The sequence below is a fragment of the Triturus cristatus genome, chromosome 11 (genome assembly GCF_964204655.1).
Source record: "Triturus cristatus chromosome 11, aTriCri1.1, whole genome shotgun sequence".
Classification (NCBI taxonomy): domain Eukaryota; kingdom Metazoa; phylum Chordata; class Amphibia; order Caudata; family Salamandridae; genus Triturus; species Triturus cristatus.
The window spans coordinates 709,535,264-709,557,119 of record NC_140594.1 but is presented as its reverse complement, the minus strand read 5'-3'; the positions used below and the strand labels follow the sequence as shown (position 1 = coordinate 709,557,119).

General features: G+C 41.8%; 1 protein-coding gene across 1 annotated transcript in view; it reads left to right on the top strand.

The window, feature by feature from the left end:
- The window catches only part of SLC35G2 (solute carrier family 35 member G2), a 261,335-nt gene extending 239,693 nt beyond the window's left edge, over positions 1 to 21,642 (top strand). Inside the window, exon 2 of the mRNA XM_085634339.1 lies at positions 20,203 to 21,642. Coding sequence (XP_085490465.1) covers positions 20,222 to 21,460 — 1,239 coding nt within the window. The 5' untranslated portion in view covers positions 20,203 to 20,221 and the 3' untranslated portion in view covers positions 21,461 to 21,642. The remainder of the gene's footprint in view (positions 1 to 20,202) is intronic.
- Positions 21,643 to 21,856: the final 214 nt, after the last annotated feature.

Sequence of the window (21,856 nt, the reverse complement as noted above, 5' to 3'; positions counted from 1 at the left end):
TAAACCATTTGACAGAGCGTGAAATTGTGTTCAGGCTTATAACACGCTGTGAATAGAGACATAGGAGAGCTAAAACCGGATTAAGAGGCATGCGATTATCGACGCTATGGGTGAGCAAATGTGTTATACAAAAGTCGTGAGATTACTATACACAAAACACGGGTGCTCCTGGCTGTATATTAAAGATGAAGAATTGTGGCAATGTAGCCAATGTGCACTCACAGTTGTGACTGAATAAAAAATAGTATGCTGGTTTGTTGCAGTGTGCTTCCTTGCCAATACGCCGTGTCCTGGGTGCGTCAATAGTACCATGTGACAAGAATGCTGGAGAGAAGCCCTCCCTGCTGGCAGGAGCACTTTTAAAAAACTTAAAGTTTATGGATTGCTTAAACTTAAATCTTCAGTAAGTTCAAACACTCTGAATCCGAAGATAACTCTTTTATAATGATAAATTGCGATTATTGAAGATATCATGCCAAAACAATAGTTCTTCATAAATCAAATCATGTTGAATTGACAAATTTCCAGATCCCAATGCATTTTGGGCCGAAACATGACCCTTCCTCAGGGGTCACTTCATGAAAGTTCGAATGAAAAATGAAACAGGAGGCGTTTCACAAAACAATCCATCCCTCATTTATGGCTCAGCAAATAAATGGTTGCTCGTGCACGATGTGGTGTTGTATTATAAGCGAAAAAGCGGTGCTCATCAGAAAGAAAAACCCTGCCTAATAGATCGATCACCGTGAATTAGTTTGATCTGTATGCGATAAAAAAAGAGGTCAAAAGAGTGCTTATGTGGAAACGCGATATTTGTGCTGTCTATAATCAAACCGGCAGTGCTTTTAAACGAGTGATTGCATGAAACGTTAATAAATTATACGCGTGTGGCTCATAAAAATAAATGAAAATAAAAACGTGACTACGTATAGCGCGTAGTGCTGTAAACTATGCTGTGAAACCATGTGAATTATGCAATAAACAAGACTATAAAACAGAAAGTCCGGCGCTTACAGATAGGGCGTCTTCCACCTGGACGCTTTACCAGGAATGTTAGTTGCGTGACGTACAACGGGTGAAAGGTTAAATAAGCGACGTGCTCTCGGCGATGTTAAAGACACAGTACTCATACGTGAACGAAAATCAGCAATAAAGTTATATGAAACTTGTGCAAAAAGCGACCGTATTTAAAAGGCTAATAAACATTGAAAGGGATGCATTAGGAGAATATGCTCTGATTGCAAACAATTAAATTAATTCTTTGCAATCAGAGGTCAGCTTCTTTAAATTCATGCCTTCACTGAGGTTGAGGCACTTTTTTGACAATGTTATAACTGAACCTCCTACGAAATCAGAGGACACTCTTAAAGGCTTACAACCAAGGAGTATCTATATGGCACCCATCAGTCATAACGTGCTTGACACTTTTGAAACTCTTGTTAGGAATGACCTACAAAATCTGTTCAAAGGTCGAAGATTGAACCAATCCAATTTAACCATGAGGACAGAGGTGTTGTTCAACGGCTAGCTAACCAACCAGAAATCATAATTGTCAAAGCGGACAAGGGTGGTGCTCTCGTCGTCATGGACACGTCCTATTACAAACAGAAAATCAACGAACACGTAAATGATCCAACAACCTGACAAGCAGTTTAATGAGTGGATCACCTCATCCCTAGATACTCTGCTCCCAAAAACTGCGACCCTCAAACATCCTAAAAGACTATCTTCTGCTCTATGGTACACCCCAGAGCTCAAAGCTCTGCGCCAGGAGTGCAAGAGAACAGAACGCTCCTGGAGAAGAGACAAATCGGAAATTAACAAAAACATCTACTCTACTTCTCTTCTATCCTATAAAATCGCTATCCGAAAAACTAAAAGAGCGTTCTTCCAGGAGAGAATAGAGAAAGCGGGATGCTCTAGCAAGGAATCATATGTCATCCTTAAAGAGCTTATAAAAACCCCAGAACAGAGACCAGGATACCCTTCCGATCCTAAAGCCGATCAGGAGAAATGCCAACTACTGGCTAATTTCTTTCACGAGAAAATCCAAACAATTCTGGATTCAATTCCCCCTGCGAGTCCGTGTGAAGAAAACGTTCTCCCCTGCCCTACACCACCTACTTGTCTCTCCTCGTGGGGCCAAGTTACAACAGAAGAAGTACGAAACACGCTTAAATCTATGAAGAGCGGATCCCCTAGGGACCCTGCTCCACTCCGAATCCTCAAGGAGGTAGCCCCCACAATCATCCCCCCTCTCACTCATCTGATCAACACCTCACTCCAACAAGGAGTTGTACCCCTGAGTTGGAAGACGGCCGTCGTAAAAGCCCTATTGAAGAAACCATCCCTCGACCCTGAAAATCTGGCTAATTACAGGCCCATTTCCTTACTCCCAGGAGTCAGCAAAATCGCTGAAAAACTGGTCAATAGGAAACTCTCGCAGTTTCTGGAGGCCAACAACAAGCTAAAAAGTTCCCAGACGGGCTTCCGACCAGGGCAGGGCACTGACATCGCCCTCCTGGCAGCGGTGGAGGAGGCCAGAGCGCTATTGGATGGGGGAGGATCAGTGGCAGTGATCCTCCTCGACCTAAGTGCGGCGTTCGACACCGTGAACCACCAACTCCTCATCAAAAGACTCAAAAGAGTTGGTGTGGAAGGCACAGCCCTGTCCTGGCTTTCATCCTTCTTGGCCCAACGGACCTACCAGATCTGGGAGAAGAACGCCCGCTCTTCCGAAATGCCCCTCCAATGTGGTGTGCCTCAGGGCTCCTCTCTGAGTCCCACATTATTTAATATCTATATGTCCACATTGGAGGAGGTCATCACCCCATTCGGAGTGCGCGTTATCAGCTATGCTGACGACACGCAACTAGTGGTGTCTCTGTCCCACCCCAGACAACACTCAGCTGACCTATACAACTGCCTCACGCAGGTCCACCGCTGGATGAATAGGTCAGCCCTAAAGCTAAATGGGACGAAAACTGAGGTTCTTCTTCTTGGCCCGAAAGGAATCTCACTCTCCCCGAACATCTGGCCAGCTTGTCTGGGCCCTCCCCCTGACCCAAAAACAGAGGTAAAAAGTCTGGGCGTGTGGATTGACACTGACCTCTCATTCACTATACAGGCAAAGAAGGTAGCCGGGACCTGCTTTGGTCTCCTGAAATCTCTGAGGAAAGTCCTGCCCCTCCTACCCTTCAACTCCCAAAAATTGCTAATCCAAGGCCTAATAGTATCGAGGCTTGATTACAGCAACGTGATCTATCTGGGCGCTCCGGAAGTGACCCTCAACAAGCTTCAGAGAATCCAGAACACCGCTGCCCGGATTATCACAAATACCCCTGCCAGAACCTCTGCTAAACCTGCTCTCAAACTTCTTCATTGGCTCCCCATAAGGGAGCGAGTCAAATTCAAGGCCCTATGCCTAGTCCATAAATCACTACAAAATCAAGGCCCCCCTATTCTTAGCAAATTCATCACCCGCTATAAAACTACAAGACCCCTCCGTTCAGACTCAGAAAACCTCATCAACACCCCCAGATTCAAGAAAGCCCGATCAGGAGGAAGACGTTTCTCGGTCCAAGCTGCACGCCTCTGGAATTCGCTCCCCCGCTACCTGCGACTCGAATCACAATACCTGCTCTTCAGGAAGCAGCTAAAGACTCATCTCTTTCCCTAAGGTCTTAAGTCCTCCCATTATTCGGAGCCTTTGCTTCCCCCCCCCCTCCTCCCCCCCTCCTTTGCTCTGCCCCGGGTCCGCCGAACTGTAGAATTAGGGTTCCTAGCGCTGGGATACCTCTTGGTGACTATGCGCTCTACAAAAATAAATAATAATAATAATAATAATAACAACCTATTTAGAAATTGGATACAACCCAACAGAAATGTTCCGGTGTGAATTCAAGTAACTCATTGACAAGGCAGTATCCAAGGGTGTTATCACCGAAAAAGATAGACGATACCTCAGTCAGGAATTTCCCAGGTGTCCTACCTTGCCTAAGATACATAAGGATATGCATAAGCCACCAATGAGACCCATAGTCTTGAGACGTGGATCGATTCATGAACCCGTAGGTAAATATCTTGACAGATACTTACAAGACTTCCTACAAGACATGTAGACATACGTCACAGTCTCTACTGAATTACTGATAAAGATCAAAAACATCGTTATTGATTGGAACAAAGAGATATGTCTGTGTACAATCGACGTGACAGCTTTGTACACGTCCAATCCCCACGATCTGGGCATCAAAGTAATCGAACATTCTCTCTTACAATCTAACCTCAGTCAGGAATTGAAAGTCTTTTTACTAGAACTGCGCCAATTCACTCTATACCATAGCTACTTTGTTAATGATGAAAAATTCTTCCTTCAATTACCAGGGACTTCCATGGGGAATTGCGCAGCCCCCAGCTACACAAATCTCTTCATGTACAAGTTCGAACTTGATAACATCCTCAGAATGGAGACCTGGAATAAACATCTGGTATCTTATTTAAGATACATGGATGACATCTTCATTGTGTTGCAAGGACCTAAAGAAGATCTAAAGATGCCCATTGAGTCTCTAAACCAGGTTAATGACCGGATCAAGTTCACATACAATATCGATCACTCGAAGATCAACTTCTTAGATGTTGTTATACTCATCAGCAATCAACAGTTGGAAACCACTTTGTACAGGAACAACACAGACCGCAACAACTTACTGCATTTCAGCAGTTTCCATCAACCTTCTCTCAAAGCACATTCCCAATTACTAAGAGTAAAGAGAATTGTTTCTCAACAGGAACAACTATCCTTGAACATCACAAACATGGTGGATCGCTTTCACGATAGAGGTTATCCAGAAAACGTTTTGAGCGATGCTACCATTCGAACAGCTTCGATATCCCGCAACCATCTCTTGACCACACAAAAACGAGCAACGCAAACTAAACGAGCGGTTATAGTTTCCAAATTTTCGACTGAAAGTTGTTGATTCAAAAAGATCACATTAAAGCATTGGCCAATGCTTCAGGTTGGACCTGACATCAGACAATCCTTCTTGGAGAAACCACTCTTTGCTTACCAAAGGAGCAAATATCTGGCAGAGCTCATTAGAACAAAAAGACCTGTAACCAACGTGACCACCCACAAAGGCACTGTGTCATGCCATAACTGTAGCAACATCATTGAAGGGAACACAGTGAATCATCCAACAAAAGGTTTTAAAATCAGACTCTATACCACAGCCACGTGCGATTCTAAAAACCTGGTTTATCTACTTAAATGTCCACGTGGACTGGCATACATTGGCAAAACTGAAAGGAAGATTAAAACCAGACTCAGATCGGTGTTGGCCACACATTTTGCACTTCACAATAACAACATCAGTCAATTGCGGTTTTTAGTTTGTGAAGTTGTAGACATCAGAGAAGGAAGAGATAACCGCAAGTTTCTAATACAGCGTAAGACATTTTGGATTATGAAGATGAACACCCTGACACCCAAAGGTCTCAACGACCGGATTGAATATAGTTGTTTCTTGTGATCCATGTTGCTTATATTTACTATCCATAATGTCTTTATATGTATAATACCATCTTTTCTCTTTTTCTTTTAGTCCACTTCTTAATAATTTCTCAATTTCTCATGCTTGTTTACACTATTAACCCCTATTTCGTTATTTAAAACATTTCTTCATTTTTTTCATTTTTGGTAAAGGCACTTCCATGCACCCCTCCAAGATGGCCGCAACAGTTGGTGGTACGGGGTTCAGTAACGCTGTTTTCACTTTCTGAACTTTTGTTAATAATGGCGATCGTTAGGACACGCGTCCCGAGTGATTTGTATAACTGGCGGCACCATGGCAGGTCCCAAAGTTTAGCGATCTAAGATACATTTTTGCAGCTACATGAGCTGTGACACGTGTAAGCTTGCATGTGAGCCACCTTTTTGCGCGATCACTTCACTATGTTCGAGCGGCCGAACATTACAGCAATATTGGCTTTTAGCCACATGGGATCTTTAATATACAGCCAGGAGCCCCCGTGTTTTGTGTATAATAATCTCACAACTTTTTTGTAACACATTTGCTCACCCATAGCGTATATAATCACACGCCTCTTCACCGATTTTAGCTCTCCCACGTCTCTATTCACAGCGTCTTATAAGCTTGAATTTAGTTCGCAAAACTATCACAATTTCACACTCCATCAAACGGTTTAGTTGTGAGCACTTTTAACTTTCATTCACCCATTTTTAACCTTCATTGCACTGTATTATTTTCTTCACTGAATTTCCCTCTATTACTATGGGACTTTAAGACATGAGGAATCACGATACTTGGTATGTCACGTGTTATAGATTAAATGAATATTATTTTCTTTTTCTTTTTGAATATGGTCGTCTCATTCGCTCGTTCTTGGTTTCTTTAGGAAATTAACCCCTGATGAAGGGCGGGGACACGCCCGAAATGCATTGGGGCCAATGCCTATGCTTGGTTTACTGAACATGGAAGGACACAGATTTTTAGAATGAAACATCTCATGAATCTGATGTGATTACAAACATACAGCTTACCATAAATGATGTGCCGAAACATCTATCGAACATTTTAACATTATTTCACATATCTGATAAATCCGGATTGTATTCTGGCAGTGCATCCCGAGGGACACTTCCCATTGGGGAGGTGCAACAGAGCAACTTCCTGTGATGCCACATGTGATGTCACTTCCTGTGAGGTCACACGCAGTGATGTCACTGCCTGTGATGTAACTCGCGGTGTTGTCACACCCATTCTGTCTAACTTAGTGAGTCCCCCCACTTCTGTTTTTTGGGACTTCATCTCAGAAATGACTGCATGTCATGTGGCCACGCACACAAGGTTCTAATCCAGGTCTTTCATTTAACAATCTAATGCATTCTGGGGTTGAAGTCTTCTTTTCACTGAACGGGAAACAATCGGATTCATTTACCACATTACTACAGGTTGACAAAGGATAGCAAATGGCAGTCAAGTACAAACCATATTTTCACCATGCTTATTTCAACTCCTCCCCTCTGAACCACCCCCTGCACACTGAAGGATGTCCTTCAGCCCCAGGGGAGGGGGGAGCAACATATCTGACGTGAAGGGAAGCACTTTATCACAAACTCTCACTCCCTAAATCAAATATAAAGGAGACTCATGCCTCAGCCCTTTGCTCTAAATAGATAGATGCCAGCTGTCTCCATTCACAAATCTGCTTACAGGCCCATTCGAATCTTGCCCTCTCTCTTTCTCATCTCTGCCGTCTCAGTGACCCAGGTCAGGAGGCAGAGTAATTAGAAAATGCCTCTGCCAGTGCTAATTAACTTGCCGTACGTGGCTTCTCTTTACTGGTTGACAGATGTGAAATCAGGGGCCTTTGCTTTACAAATGTAAGTCCCCTGCTTAACCTTCCAAAATTGCTTTTTCTGGGGGGCTGGAATAGTCTGGTCTGGGGGAAGCGTAATTTATATCTATACAGTCCAATTCATAATCACTCCTACACCTTTACATTGCGAAGTGATAATATATATGATTGGTAATTAGTGGAATTTCCTTGAAATATTGCAAATAGTGACATTGAAATGCGATTTCTGTTTAAATTAATTGTATGCTAAGCTCATTTTGAATACTCAAAGAAAGAAAGTATTCTTTTTTTTCTTATAACAAGGTCTCTTTGATTTGCGATACTGACATAATTTCTTTTGGGAACAGCAGGTGCTGAGGGTGCTTTTTTGAAATCATATTTGCCTGCTTGCAACATATTCCTTGCTAATAGACTTTTGTAAAGTGTAAGTCTCTCTCAAAACAGCCTTCTGGGGCATCAGTGCGCCCTCAGGCAGCTGGGGTGGGCGAGCAAACAAATCAACAGGGGCAGCCTAGGGATAACTAAGCCAATGGTCTAGCTCGGATATTAGAGCAGAAGCCGAACCCTTTATTTGCTATGTAAATCATACAACCAATAACGTAAAATATGATAAAGTCTCTACAAATTTTTTAAAAAAAGCTTATTTCTTTAATGTGTAGCGCTGAGAGGTACTTGTTAAAAGTGATAGTTTTGTACTGCTGGTAGTCTGAACATATTTGAAAGTGCTTTCAGAAGCGATAATGAAGACATTTTTTGGGTGAAGTAAAATATTTTCCACAAGATCACACAATTAAAGCAGGGAAGCTGTGATTTGTCTATTTGTGTTTCCTTATGTTAAGACTTGCTTTTACCTCTTAGTACATATTCTGCAGTTTTTAAATATAGCATAAACTCTACCTGAAGGCCCAGCACTTTAGATGAGCACCAAGTTTAATTACATAAGGTCACATGCATTATTTATAGGCATGGGAGATTAAGTGATTTGTCCAGAATGCAAGATGTTCTCACACCTCCCACAAAGAAAGGACATCCTCACATCGGCTCTATCCAATCTAAGCATCTCTCTGTCCTCTCGTTGCTGCTCCCCTCATCACCTCCTGGGAACCTTCCCCACCAACCTCCCAGCATATCTAGACAGCCATCTATACAGACCCAAATGGACACAATCTCCCTTAGTCAACTCAGATCATGAGAGTTATGCAGCCTCAAATTCCTCTACCCACTCCTCTCATCCCTCAGAGGGCTGCCCGATTTCTACCATCGTCTCAGACCACAGTCAAACTCATACACACCATCTAGGTGTACGATCATCCCCTCTTAATTTGATACAAATCCCAACTTCCCTCCCTGAACAGCCAAGTCTAAAAGACAACAGCTTCTTCTGAACTGAATGCTACACAATTGTCGGTCTGCAGTCAAACACTGTCTAGAGATATCAGACTCGCTCTAGGCCCATAATCTCGATATCCTGATCCTCACTGAAATGTGGCTCAATCACTCACCTAACCACGCTCTAGACCTTCTACTTACTTCCAATTACTCCATTTTACGTTGACACTGGGAAGATAGACAGGGTGGAGGTCTCACTCGATTCATAGAAACTCCCTGAGATGCAGGACCCTACCAACAACTCATTTTCAGACTTACGAATGCATGTCGGTGGAAATGTCCACATCCACTACCTCCAACATTAGATTGAATGTGAGTTACCATCCACCGGTTGAAAACAACACCTTCATCAAGGAATGCATGGATCCCTTCACCTCTCAACTTATCAGCTCGGACAACACTTTCCTCCTTGGAGACTTGAACACCCACTAGGGAGATGAGGGTAACAGTTATTTGGGCAATTTGACCTCCTTTCTTAAAGACAACGATCTCCAACAACACTGCCATAAAGGTGCCATCCTGGACCTGATAATCTCCAATTACCCCAACCTACTGTTATTTGGCCCCATTCCAGTCAACTGGGTCGACCACTTGCAGATCTAATTTTCCCCATCCAGCTCTTATACCAAAACATCCAGGCAACCCAAGAAAGAGAAAATATGGTTCAGGGACACATCCGACCTTGACACAGAAGCCATGGCCATCATAGCCCTTCCTGCACTAATATTGATTATACCTCATCTTGATATTAATGAGGCCACCGACAACTACAGCTCCTGCATGGAATCCCTTATTGACAAATGTGCGCCCCTAAATTGCAAATTATCCAGACCAAAGCCCTCTTGTCCTTGTTTCTCAAAAGGACTTTATGAAGAAAGAAAGCGTATCAGAAATTTGAGAAATAATGGAGAATAGCACCCTCTCACCTGAGTATGATTAAGCATTGCAAAGCAAGAAAGCATTACAAAGACCAAATCCTCAAAGCCAAATCCTCCCATATTAGAGCCCTCGTGAATTCTGCAAAGAACAGACCGAAGCTCCTGTTTGAGGTTATCGCACAGACTACAAACTCCTCCACCACTTCCGCTCCTAAGTCTTCAGTAGCCCACTGCAACAACTTTATGGATTTCTTTGATAAAAAAGTTAGAAACATCCATATCTCGCTACACACCAGTGAATCCTCAGAAACAGTGGAGTTTCTTCCATTAACGGCACTGCATGCATGGTCATCTTTCTCCCCAATTTCCAAATGGGACCTAGAACAAATAATCCCCACAGTGAATCCCACAAATCACCTTCAGGAAGACATTCAGGGTTCTATTAGCAAATCTCTTACCACACACTTACTCCCCATATAGAACAACACAGTCTACTCCTCTCGCCAACAGGGTCTATTTCCAGAACGACTAAAAGTGGGTCAAGTTTCTCATCTCTTGAAAAAACACCCTCTTGATCCAGAGAACAACTACCGCTCAGTCGCCACATTCCCATTTTTAGGCAAAATCATGGAAAGTTGGGTAGCGTCCCAAATCACTTCACATATTCAAACAAACAACCTCCTAGACACTGCAATTCTCCAATTAGCCAATGACTCCCTTACAATTCTTGCCTCAGGTAACTCCTGCCTTCCGGTTCTCCTGGATTTGTCGGCTCCATTTGACACTGTCAGCCATTTAGACCTCCTTTGCACTCTAGAACAACACAGGGAATGTGAAGGTACAGTCCTCAACTGGTTCTCCTCATACCTAAAAAAGCTTTCCCAAATTGTGAAAATGGGTAACTCGTACTCGAGAACAGTCAGTGTACTTCAAAGAGTCTTTCAAGGCTCGATCCTCTCCCCAACCTTCTTTAACCTCTACCCTGAACCACTATGTGTGATTCTCAGAAACACTTTCTCTTTCTTAGATTCTCTTCCTCCTCTATGCCGGCGACACTCAAACATACATGAAAATCTCATCCCCACAAGATGTTGCCATGCTTTCAATCGCGCTCTTTAAGATTCAAAACTGGCTGTCTAACAACCATCTAAAACTCAACCCAACTAAAATAGAATTTCTTTTGATTTCGACTCTGAAAGTAGAAAACTCCAGTACAGGACTGGATGGCTAACTTTCCCGCCCTAGAATTGCTACTCTGTCATTGTCCAGAGTGTTATTTCGCTTGGTATCCCCCTTGACAATCATCTCAATCTTCACACTCATATCGCAGCTATGGCCAAAAGCAAACAATACCAACTTAGGCAGCTTTGGAGCACTGGACAATTGATCCCTGATCAAGGGCTTTAAACAGTGGTGCAGTCTCTCGTTCTCACCAGACTGGATTATGGAATTGCCCTTCTCTCAGGTATTCCCAAAGTTCACCTAGGCCCACTGAGAGCAACACTACTTGCAGCAGCGTGCTTCATTTTAGGTCTCAAGAAATCTGACCACATTTCCCCTGCCCTGCTAACCCTCCAATGGCTACCCGTGGCAGCACGGGCCCTATTCAAAATCACCTGCATTACCCACAGTGCGCTGCACTCCTCTTCACCCTCCTATCTAATCGAGAAGCTGAAAATCTCTGGATTAAACAGCAGTTCCAGAAATGCTCATTCCCTGCTCCTGGAACCCCCACCTTCAGTCAAGAATGATACCTGAGCCAATCATTGTCTGGCGGTGCCAAAAGAATCCGGAACTCTCTACCTCCCTCCCTCCCTCCCTCCCTCCTCCTAACCACTTGCCTATTCACCTTCAAAAAGGACCTCAAGCTCCTCCTGTTTGACAGACGCCTTGGTTAATCAACCTTAACCATACTTAAGTACTCTCTCTACCAAGATCTGAACTACCTTCACCATCTAAATCTATGTTTTAACTGTGTACAAACTTTGACCAAGTGTTGCAGTTGTCCCATGTGGTAACTCCTGCACACATCCATCAATGTAAACTTCTGAGTTTAATTACTGTAACTGGAACTCGCTGTACCCAATGTATCATGCTACTGTTGTAAAACTCTCTGATGCCTTTGGACCGTGTCCACCCTATAGAAAATTGCAAAAATAAACATAAAATAAAAACAGCTGCCAAGCTCGAGACACCATTAGTCCAGGATGAAAAGCACCAGCAGTTTTGTAAGAAGTGTTGGCAGTAATCATTTAAAGCAGTGCAGACTGAGCAGATCGGCATGAAATTGCCAGAAGGCAGGGGGATAACCATACTTGAAATATTGGTAGAGACTTGCATTTTGCCAACATGTCAACAATCTGGATAACTGAGCTAGCAGGTAGGTTAATGTACCTGTAGCCAAGATCAGTATGAAGCCGGCAGAACATTAATTCCTGTCTCAGTGAGACCGCTCAGTGGCTTGTGCCTGCTGAAAAGATATGTGTACAATTTAAAGATCAGATTGTTTGGTGAAAAAGTAGAGTATTAGAAGACCTTAGTAAGAAGATATCTGGGTGAAAATGTTAATTTAGAAATTACTAAATTTCCTCAAACATGCAGACTAGCCCTTCTAGACAAAATGAGCACGATTACAAAAATGTAAACACATGTGAGTGATATAATCCATGCTGATTTGGGAGTGGCTAATTGATAATGTTATGTCATTTTTTCTGTTATACCCATTATATCCTGCTTAGAGTACTTTAAAAAAAAGTACCTTTTGCCTTTAATTTCTCTATAAAATAATACACTTTTAATTTCCATGCTGTCATGACCAGTGCACATAAAATATAATGGGGTGACCCAGTGTCTCTCAGAACCTGGGCGTCTAGAAGATATACTGCAACTGGTTCTGTCGGGTGAACACTTTTGTTACAGTTCCATCAATAAATGTACAAAAATAAAAAGGAAACACACATGGATTGAATCAATCAAAGTTAGTATATTGTAATGTTTTTTCTTTTTGTTTTTGCAGTTTTTGACACAAAATTGTATGACTGTCACGAAAAAACATTTTTTTGAATTGAAAAAGACAAAAGGGTGATTTATAAATGAATAAGTGATCTAGAAGTGACAGAGTGTTTTAAGTGAAGAAAATATGTACAGTGCTTTGCACAAAGTATATAAAATGTTAAGATCAATGAACATCCGTCCCTAGATATATGAATCTCCAATAAGCCTCTTATACATTCTGGTATTTCGTGTGGGATGGAGAACATGGGGTATGGATATTCCTATGCGATTATAAAGAAATCAACCGTCCGGTTGGATTCTTTAAGGAGCATACATGGGAGTTAGTCATGTTGCTCAGGGTAGAATCTTATTCCATAGATCAAAGCTTCAGTTCAGCAGACCGCTGACTGATTGGGAAGCCCAAAGACCAGTACTGCTGACCTAACGTTTTTTAAATGATTCCATTTGGCAACACTGATTTAAAAAAAGTCATTAAGTAAGAATACAAAGTCCACCTAGAGGTGTTTTTCAGTCTTTATAATCTTTTGCCAACTTTAATGCCTCAATATGCTTTAAAATGCCCCTATTTGTTACTAGTTTTCACACAAAAAATCACAGAGATAAGTGTCTGACCTCTTTGTAAAGATTATTTTACAGTCAATCCAGTTTTGACTATTTTTAGTTTCCGAATGAGTTTGACCCAGCCATTTAACGCTATCATATTTTTAGTCAACGTTCTGGTCTAAAATTATTTACAATTCTAGATTTGTCACATATAACCTCCGAAAATCCATAGGGAAGGTAGGTGAGAGAAGGGTAAGAACTGCATTTTTTATCTAAAGATTTTTTGAGTGTCAAACACAGTGAAATGGTTCCGTATGCGGTAAAATGCCACATTAACTACTATTTTCTCAACGCAGTCCTTGTGGCCAGACCATACCCCTGTAAAATTATTACTTTTCCATACTCTCTAGCATGATAAACCCCACAAATGTGGGTGAAACGTTGTCAGTGTGGGGTTGTCCCCACTTGTGTTTTTCACTGTTGCAGCTTCACCAATGGAGAATAATAAAATATTTATCTACCTTAAGTCTCCCTGCAGTGTGAGATCATTGGGACACCAAAGATTTCTCTGCATTTTGTTTTTGCTAAAAGCTTCCAACTTTGCCAGTCCAACCACTTGGCCACAGCCCAATGGTTAGATATTCATGGCAAAGCCCATGCAATGAACTTACAAAAGATGAGTGATGAGGGAGTCTTGAATAGAAAGACACATAATATATGACATACTCAAACTTCCCATCTACTTTAGGGAAGGAGGCAGGTGTTGTGGGCTATTCTACCCATCAGACTTCTAAAAATGCCAATTTTCTTTAGGTTGTTTGACTGTTGGAGGGCATTTTTTCATTTTTGGCTTTCTTAAATTTTTGAAATATATTATGAGATTAGGTTACAGAGCATTCACAAGGACCATTACACACCCCGGTATGTGACTTGACTCACCGTGTGCAAGATGAGCCACCTAAAATGAAGGTGGAAGACTCAACCCATGGAAATGTCATGTTGTGTTGGGAACATTTCACAAGAGACATTCTACACCTATATCACACAATCCCCACATCGACATAAGATACCCTGGCCCTACAGTGTCCTATATATAGCTTCCAGTGTATATTGGAACCACTGGGGTCACACACGGTACCCCCACAATATTATTGCAAGCGCCACATCAAGGGGGCAGAATACGCAGAGATCTGGCACAGATGTTGTGTAACTGGCCATAACTTCTTGGTCGAAACATTGGTGGTGGTGATGGTGGTTAATGTGCTGATTAAACTGAAACTGTGAACTGAGACTCGAGGAGTGCAGTGATTCTTTGTAGAAAAATTGATTATGAGGTTAAGTCCAACCTCGACGCCTGGCACCTGCTGTGTGCGTGCTGAATCAGGACTGTTTATTTGTGGAGATTATATATATATATATATATATATATATATATATATATATATATATATATATATATATATCAACCACGATGTCTCTGCACCTCCTCCTCGGCGAACAGAGACACCACGAATCCCAAAACCCGTTGGGAACCTTACTGTCCAATTCTAAAATCATTCTCGACTCCAGCTTCCTGAACATCTTGACCCTGTCTCCTCCTCTGTGTGGTCTCGGAATTGATGCTATTACAAAATACCTGAGACACTGCAAGTCATTATTGTGGACTGCCTTAAAATGTCTTGCAACAGGGTATGAGCTGTCGTTGTTTACGATTGCTCGAAGATGCTGGAGAATTCTGACATGCACCAGCAGTTTGGTACTACCAACGTATTTCAAGCCACAGGTGCATGTCAGAACATAAACTGCATATTCTGTTTTACAGTTGTAAGTTCCCTTGATTTTGATCATATCTGGAAAAAAGGGGGTGGCATATTGCGTAGTATTTGTTCCAAACTTACAGGCCCTGCAGCTGGAACATTTGACAAACCCCAGCCGGGGCTGCAACCACATGGAGTCTTTGCTCAATTCTGGAAAGCTTTTGGTAATTTGAGCTCTCATTGAGGGTCCTTTTCTATAGGTGATAGTGGGTTCTTTGGGGAGTCTGGGGGCTAAGACCCCATCAGTTAAATAAATATATATATATATATATATATATTCACTTAAAAAAACCATAGGTTTCACACATGTTATAGTTAGCTGGACATTTCACTCGTAAAAAACCAATGAAATTCCCCCGTTATAGTTACTGCAGGCAACTATAACTCACGCGACCGCAATCCTCTGCTGATGACGTCAGATATTACATCACTGTATTTAGACACTTATTTACCCATGTCGTCTTCCATTAATCTTTAGCTATACATATATTACAAATATTTATTTTTCATAAAGACACATATGTCATCAGTGATGTAATATCTGACGTCATCAGCAGAGGATTGCGGTCGCGTGAGTTATAGTTGCCTGCAGTAACTATAACGGGGGAATTTCATTGGTTTTTTACGAGTGAAATGTCCAGCTAACTATAACATGTGTGAAACCTATGGTTTTTTTAAGTGAATTTGCAAGGTTTTTTAAATGCTAATTCGTAACTATAACGTGTGTGAAACCTATGGTTTTTTCAGTGAATTTGTACGTTTTTTTAAATGCTAAGTTATGTATTTATTAATAAAATTTTTTTCAGGTTTTTCACCGTGCGCGCACCATGAATTTTTTTTTTTTTTTAAATCGCGAGGTGCGTGCACCCTGCGCTTCACGCACCGTGCGCGCTCTGTGGGCACTCGGTGCGCTTCGCGCACCGAGCGCCCACTGTTCGCAGTTCATGCCGTGCGCGCAGGGTGCGCGCACCTCGCGATTTAAAAAAAATAAAAAATATTGTTTTTTTCTCCCTTGGGGGTCCTTCTGTGACCCCCTGACCAAGGCTAGGGGGTCAGGAACTGTCCACTCTGCCCCCTTTTCACGTTCTCCATCTTTTTTTTTCACCCCCTCAGACTGCGAGAGACAAAATGGCGGCCGACACTTCCTGGTTTCGACCGATTTGAATGTTTACCGACATCTAACAACCAATCAGAATTGCGCTCGCGCACGGCAGGGTGCGCGCACTGTGCGCGCACGGTGCGCGCGTATAGATATTGATATGCTTTTAAATGCTATTTTCTCAGGAAATACTGCACAGATTTACACCAGACCTGCAAAAGGCACTTCCTTGACCTTATGGCTACCTCTCTGCCAAATTTCACGTAATTCTGTTCAGCCGTTCGGGCTGTAGCTGTGTCTAAAGGTCCTATGGAAAATAACATGGGGAAAACGCATTTTGGGACCCCCCTTTTTTCTGGGCCCCCGCTTGACGAATCACCCCGAGACTTTCAGGGTAGGAGCTGAGCGGAGCGCCCCATTAGTTTTGAAAATTTCGCGAGGATTCGTCAACCGGCGCCAAAGTTATTCAAAATAGAATTGTGAGAATTCCTATGGAAAGTAGGTTGTAACTATAACTATCTACTGGCGACTGCCAGTAGATAATATATATATATATATATATATATATATATATATATATATACACATGCCTTTGAAGAATAGGGTATACCTCAATCCGATCAGCTATAAAGGGCAATAAAGAATTAATGGTTCTAGATCATCCTCGCGGTTGGTGTTTTGAGGTGTTTCAGTTTCAACAGTCTCTATTCAAGCTTAGATGGACCATTTTCTGCTGTATTCTGTATTCCAGCCAAGGAAGGAACTATCTTGCTGTTAATCTTTGAGCAGTGGACAAATTGTTCCAATCAATTACTTCCATTAGCCTTGCAGAAGTGTCTGAGCTTCTAACTTCGCAGAATGGTCTCAAGACTTCATTTCTGTTTGATAAAGATCGATTTATTCAAGGCAGTTGCAAATGTAAGTGTTTTATTTTTGGCAGCAGTGAGTAATGTTTTAAAAAAAAAAAAAAAGAATAGAGATTCCACTGTTGTTGAGGTTGCATGGAATATCCCACTGCTCAACGACAGTGAGTGAAACTCACCAGCAATTTCTCACCCCATTTCCTTGTTTCGTTCTTGTGCTAATGTTTATGGGAAGCTATTGCTGCTGTATTTATAAGAATGGAAATTCCCGAATTAATCCATATCCCCAGTCCAGTCCAGTTAGGATTTAGTGAGGGGAGTGCTATTGCTAACAAGGTCTGCACCCTTTAAGCTTAGTACTGAACATACACCAGAATGATCATGTGAACGAATGCTCCTTTTCCGCTCGCCCGTGTCAGGATGTTTTGTTACCACGCTAGAGGATGGCCATAAGGTGGGTTTTTGATGGCATGAGCCTTTGAGGCGGTCAGTCAAAGGAGTCTATTCACCATCTTCTGTTTGTCTCCCCATGGTATGCTCTTTTGAACTAGTTCAACCAGCTTCTTCTAAAGTTCAGTAGTGTGGAGTGGCAAAAAACAACTGCGCTTCTTTTGATCCTAGTTACCCGGGATGATAATACTGCTGTCTCTCTATTTTTAGTACAGGTTTTTAAAAGACAGAGGACTCGATTCAAGGTGTGGTAGACAGTGCTCAGTCACAGTGATTCCTTTCATTGAACATAAAGTTCCTAGGCGGCTTCTGTCGGGCTTGTTGGATCTTCACCAAGTATTTTAGGGCTTTATGTTTTTCAGAAATAAAAACCTAAAAGCAGGAGTTTGTTTCTGAAAAAAACAAAAAATGCTGACCGCCCCACAACATGGAAGTTTTTTTCCCAGGGTGTTGCAGTCATTGTTGTATTCTTCTGTAGTTCACCACCAAGTATTTCCTGGTGGTGAAGGACAGGGAAAAAAAAAACATTAAATGGTCTACTCTAAATAGGGTGCGTGGTGTAATATCCTTCCTCAAACAACTCCTACTGCTTTGAGGGATGGCGAGCAAGGCTGGTCCCAGCGGAAACGCGTAACGAAGAAGCGGATTAAATCTACTCAATCCGTGTCTTGAGAGTGCATTATTCTGCATCTGCGGAGGAACTTTATGTGATAGATAGATAGATGAATGGATGGATGGATGGATGGATGGATGGATGGATGGATGGATGGATGGATGGATGGATGGATGGAGGGATGGATGGATAGATACCTTCCCATGGGGAGCAGCAGTGCACTACCAATAGAAAACCAATGGGGATCAATCACCGTTGCACACCTTGGGTCTCAAGTGTAGCCAAAAGTGTCGTGCAAATGCAACACCTCTTCCAGTGGCAATGCTGTAGGGCTCCAATTAAGTTCAAACATAGGAGGCTGGTTACAGTGACACTGGAAGTAGAAAGGATGCAGATCCACAGTACAGGCTAAAAGTGGGAACAGCTGGTGAGGGTTGAGAAATGGGGAAAGAGTGGTGGGAGTCGCTGTAGGTAAGTAGACAGACACAGCATGCAACAAGGAGTGCGTCACCGAGAGCCATGTGTGAAGGAGGGGTGTATATGGGTGCTCTCCCCTTATAGAAAAGTTAAGGACTAATGCATGGTCAATATTGATGATTTTGTTTGAAGTATTTTGAGTATTTTCATGGAAACACTTTTGAATTATGGGGATCTTAGATGTTAACACAGAACCATCTCTTCAGCTCTTTGTATAGATTTCTAACTTGGGCATGGTTCAAACGATTTCCCTTATTTATCCAGTCAGCTGCAGGAAGCTAATACTAGTACCTATGGGCCACACTAAGAACTTGGCAAAAGGGGACATAAAGATGTTTAAGCATAATTACAATGTAATGTCTGTCATTCTACACTGCCGTATTGTCGCAATGTTTGCATGTCAGAATATGATTGGCAGAATATAATTTTACCAAAATATCATGGCCGAAATATTGCTTACAAAAATAATGTTTTATCGGGTGTTGTTGGAGCTTGGAACTTTGAGTAGTCATTATCGAAATACCTTAATATCATAGCCAAAATATTGAGGACCAAATTATAGAGGAAGTAAGTGAATATAGTTAAATACTGATTTGTTATTCTTAACACCACCTATGTACCTATGTACTTTGAAAGTGTATATGTCGTCAACATACATATATAAATATTTAAGTATACAAAATCTACTGCTGCCTCCCCCTTCGGAGATTTTACTTTCTTAACATATAGACACCACTCCTCTGCAGAAGTTACTTTTAGTTTTTAGGGGTTCCCTTTTTTCTTTTTCCTTCCTTTGTTCTAATTTCGTTTTCTCCTCCTTTGGCTCAAACTCCGTTAGTAGTATGATATGAATACGAAATCGAATACTATGTATATATGATGGGCCAACTATGGACGGCTACCCATATAACAGATGTAATATGATAGTGTCAGTGGAGCAACCGTTGGTGTCTGTAATCCATACTTGATGCTGTGACTAGCCTGCCAGGTTACTGTGCTTAGCTTATATAGTGGCTGAATTGATCGCCAGGTGACCTATATGATAGCATTATTGTATCCAGGAATGTTTTGGTCACAAGGCGGGCCAGTAGAAAACTTTCGATATTCTTATATTGCATAACCTGGACTTATTTGAGATTATGTCCTCCTTTGTTTCTCATTTTTGTCCTGTAAGATGTTTTGTATACAAATGGCAATAGAAAAATAAAAATAAAAAAAGTATAGAAAATCTATACATGCCTGTCCATATTTTGGTCCGAAATATGTTGGCTACGATATTAAGGTATCTCTATATCGCCTACTCAATATTATGTACCCTCTCCATTAGGTGTAGATTTTGTATAATTAATTCCAATAAAGCGATATTTTTGTAACAATATTTAGGAAACAATAATTTTGTCATTTGATATATATAGTCTACAATATTCTGGAGCCTTACCTATCACAACAGTGTGTCTACAATGGGAAGTTGAGACAGTTCTCTCATTGTGAGTAAAATAAGTATCCAAAGCTAAGCATTTCTGTCAATGTATACCTAAGTTATGCTTGATTAAAAAAGGGAATTTTCTTACACAAATATATGACAATAATTTTTACAGGGTCAGAAGAAACATTTGAAGGAACATTGTTAAAAAGTTCAAATGATTTTGACATTCACATTTTTTTCTTACAGCTTTCTTGTCCTTGCGGAAATGGATGCATCTCCATCCAAGCCCTATGCAGCCAAAAAGAGAGTCAAAATACACCCCAACACAGTGACTGTGAAATATACATCTCATTACCCCCAGCCTGGAGATGATGGATATGAAGAAATCAGTGAGGACAATGGTGGCTTCATTGAAGAAAACCCAAAGAAAAGACTCCTCGGGGATAGCAAGAGGAAGGGAAGGACTTTCTTTGGAACAATGGATGGTAGATCCCGATCAACCGAAGGCAAAGATAGTGAGCTAGCACAGCAGTTTCAAAGTTTTGCAGAAAGCACAATCTCCCAGTCAAGAAAAACTTGGGCAGTTCTCTTTGGGTCTGCCCTGGCCCATGGATGTGTTGCTTTGATCACAAGACTTGTCGCCGACCGCTCTAAAGTGCCCTCACTGGAGTTGATTTTCATCCGTTCTGTCCTGCAGGTGTTGTCTATCGTGGTAGTGTGTTACTACAAGGAGGCACCTTTTGGTCCCTCGGGCTACAGACTGAGACTTTTCTTCTATGGAGTGTGCAATGTAATCTCCATCACATGTGCATACACGTCATTCTCCATTGTTCCACCAAGCAATGGAACAACACTATGGAGGGCCACAACCACTGTCTTCAGCGCCATCTTGGCGTTTTTGCTGGTAGATGAACGAATGGCTTACATTGATACCGTAACCGTGGTAAGCAGTATCTTTGGAGTTTGCCTAGTTATGATTCCAAACGTCGTTGATGAGAACACATCTTCTTTCAACATTTGGAAGGAAGCCTTTGGATACACTATGACAGTCATGGCTGGGTTGACCACAGCTCTTTCTATGATAGTCTACAGGTCAATCAAAGAGAAGGTGAGCATGTGGACAGCTCTCTTTACGTTTGGATGGACTGGGACAGTGTGGGGAGCCTGCAGCATGTTTGTTCTTCAAGAACCTATCATCCCACTTGATGGGGAAACCTGGAGCTATCTCTTGACCATCTGTCTTTGTTCCACTGTGGCATTCCTAGGTGTTTACTATGCATTAAATAAGTTCCACCCTGCTCTGGTCAGCACAGTTCAGCATCTTGAGATTGTAGTGGCCATGATACTTCAACTCATTGTGTTGCGCATGTTTCCCAGTGTTTATGACCTCATTGGAGGCGCCATCATCCTAATCAGTGTTTTTACCCTAGCTGGATACAAGCTCTATTGGGGCAAGATGGGGAGACAGGATTATCAAGAAATACTTGACTCCCCTATTAAGTGAGCTACCACGTGAAGTCAGGGGCTGTTTGCTAGCACATCATGGAATAAATAACATACACTGCCATGTGATATGAGTGTCTGTTTTGCCAAAGTCTTTTGCATTGTGTTGTTGAAAGAGTTCTATAATGTTTGTGTCTATTAATGTGACATGTGACTTGAATAAAATGCATTCTACAAATGTCAGTGTTGGGTGATACAAAAAGAGTCATTATTATTTTTGTTTTACAATATTCCCTAGTCCATGTTTTTTTTAGTTACACACAATCAGTCAACTTTCTTGTGTCTGCACCAACAATAGCCAAAAGGTTGACTGTTTAAAAACTGAGATCCAAAATCAGAAGATTGCCAGGAGACTATCAGTTATTGTACAGAGTGCTCCATTTTACTCTATTCACTC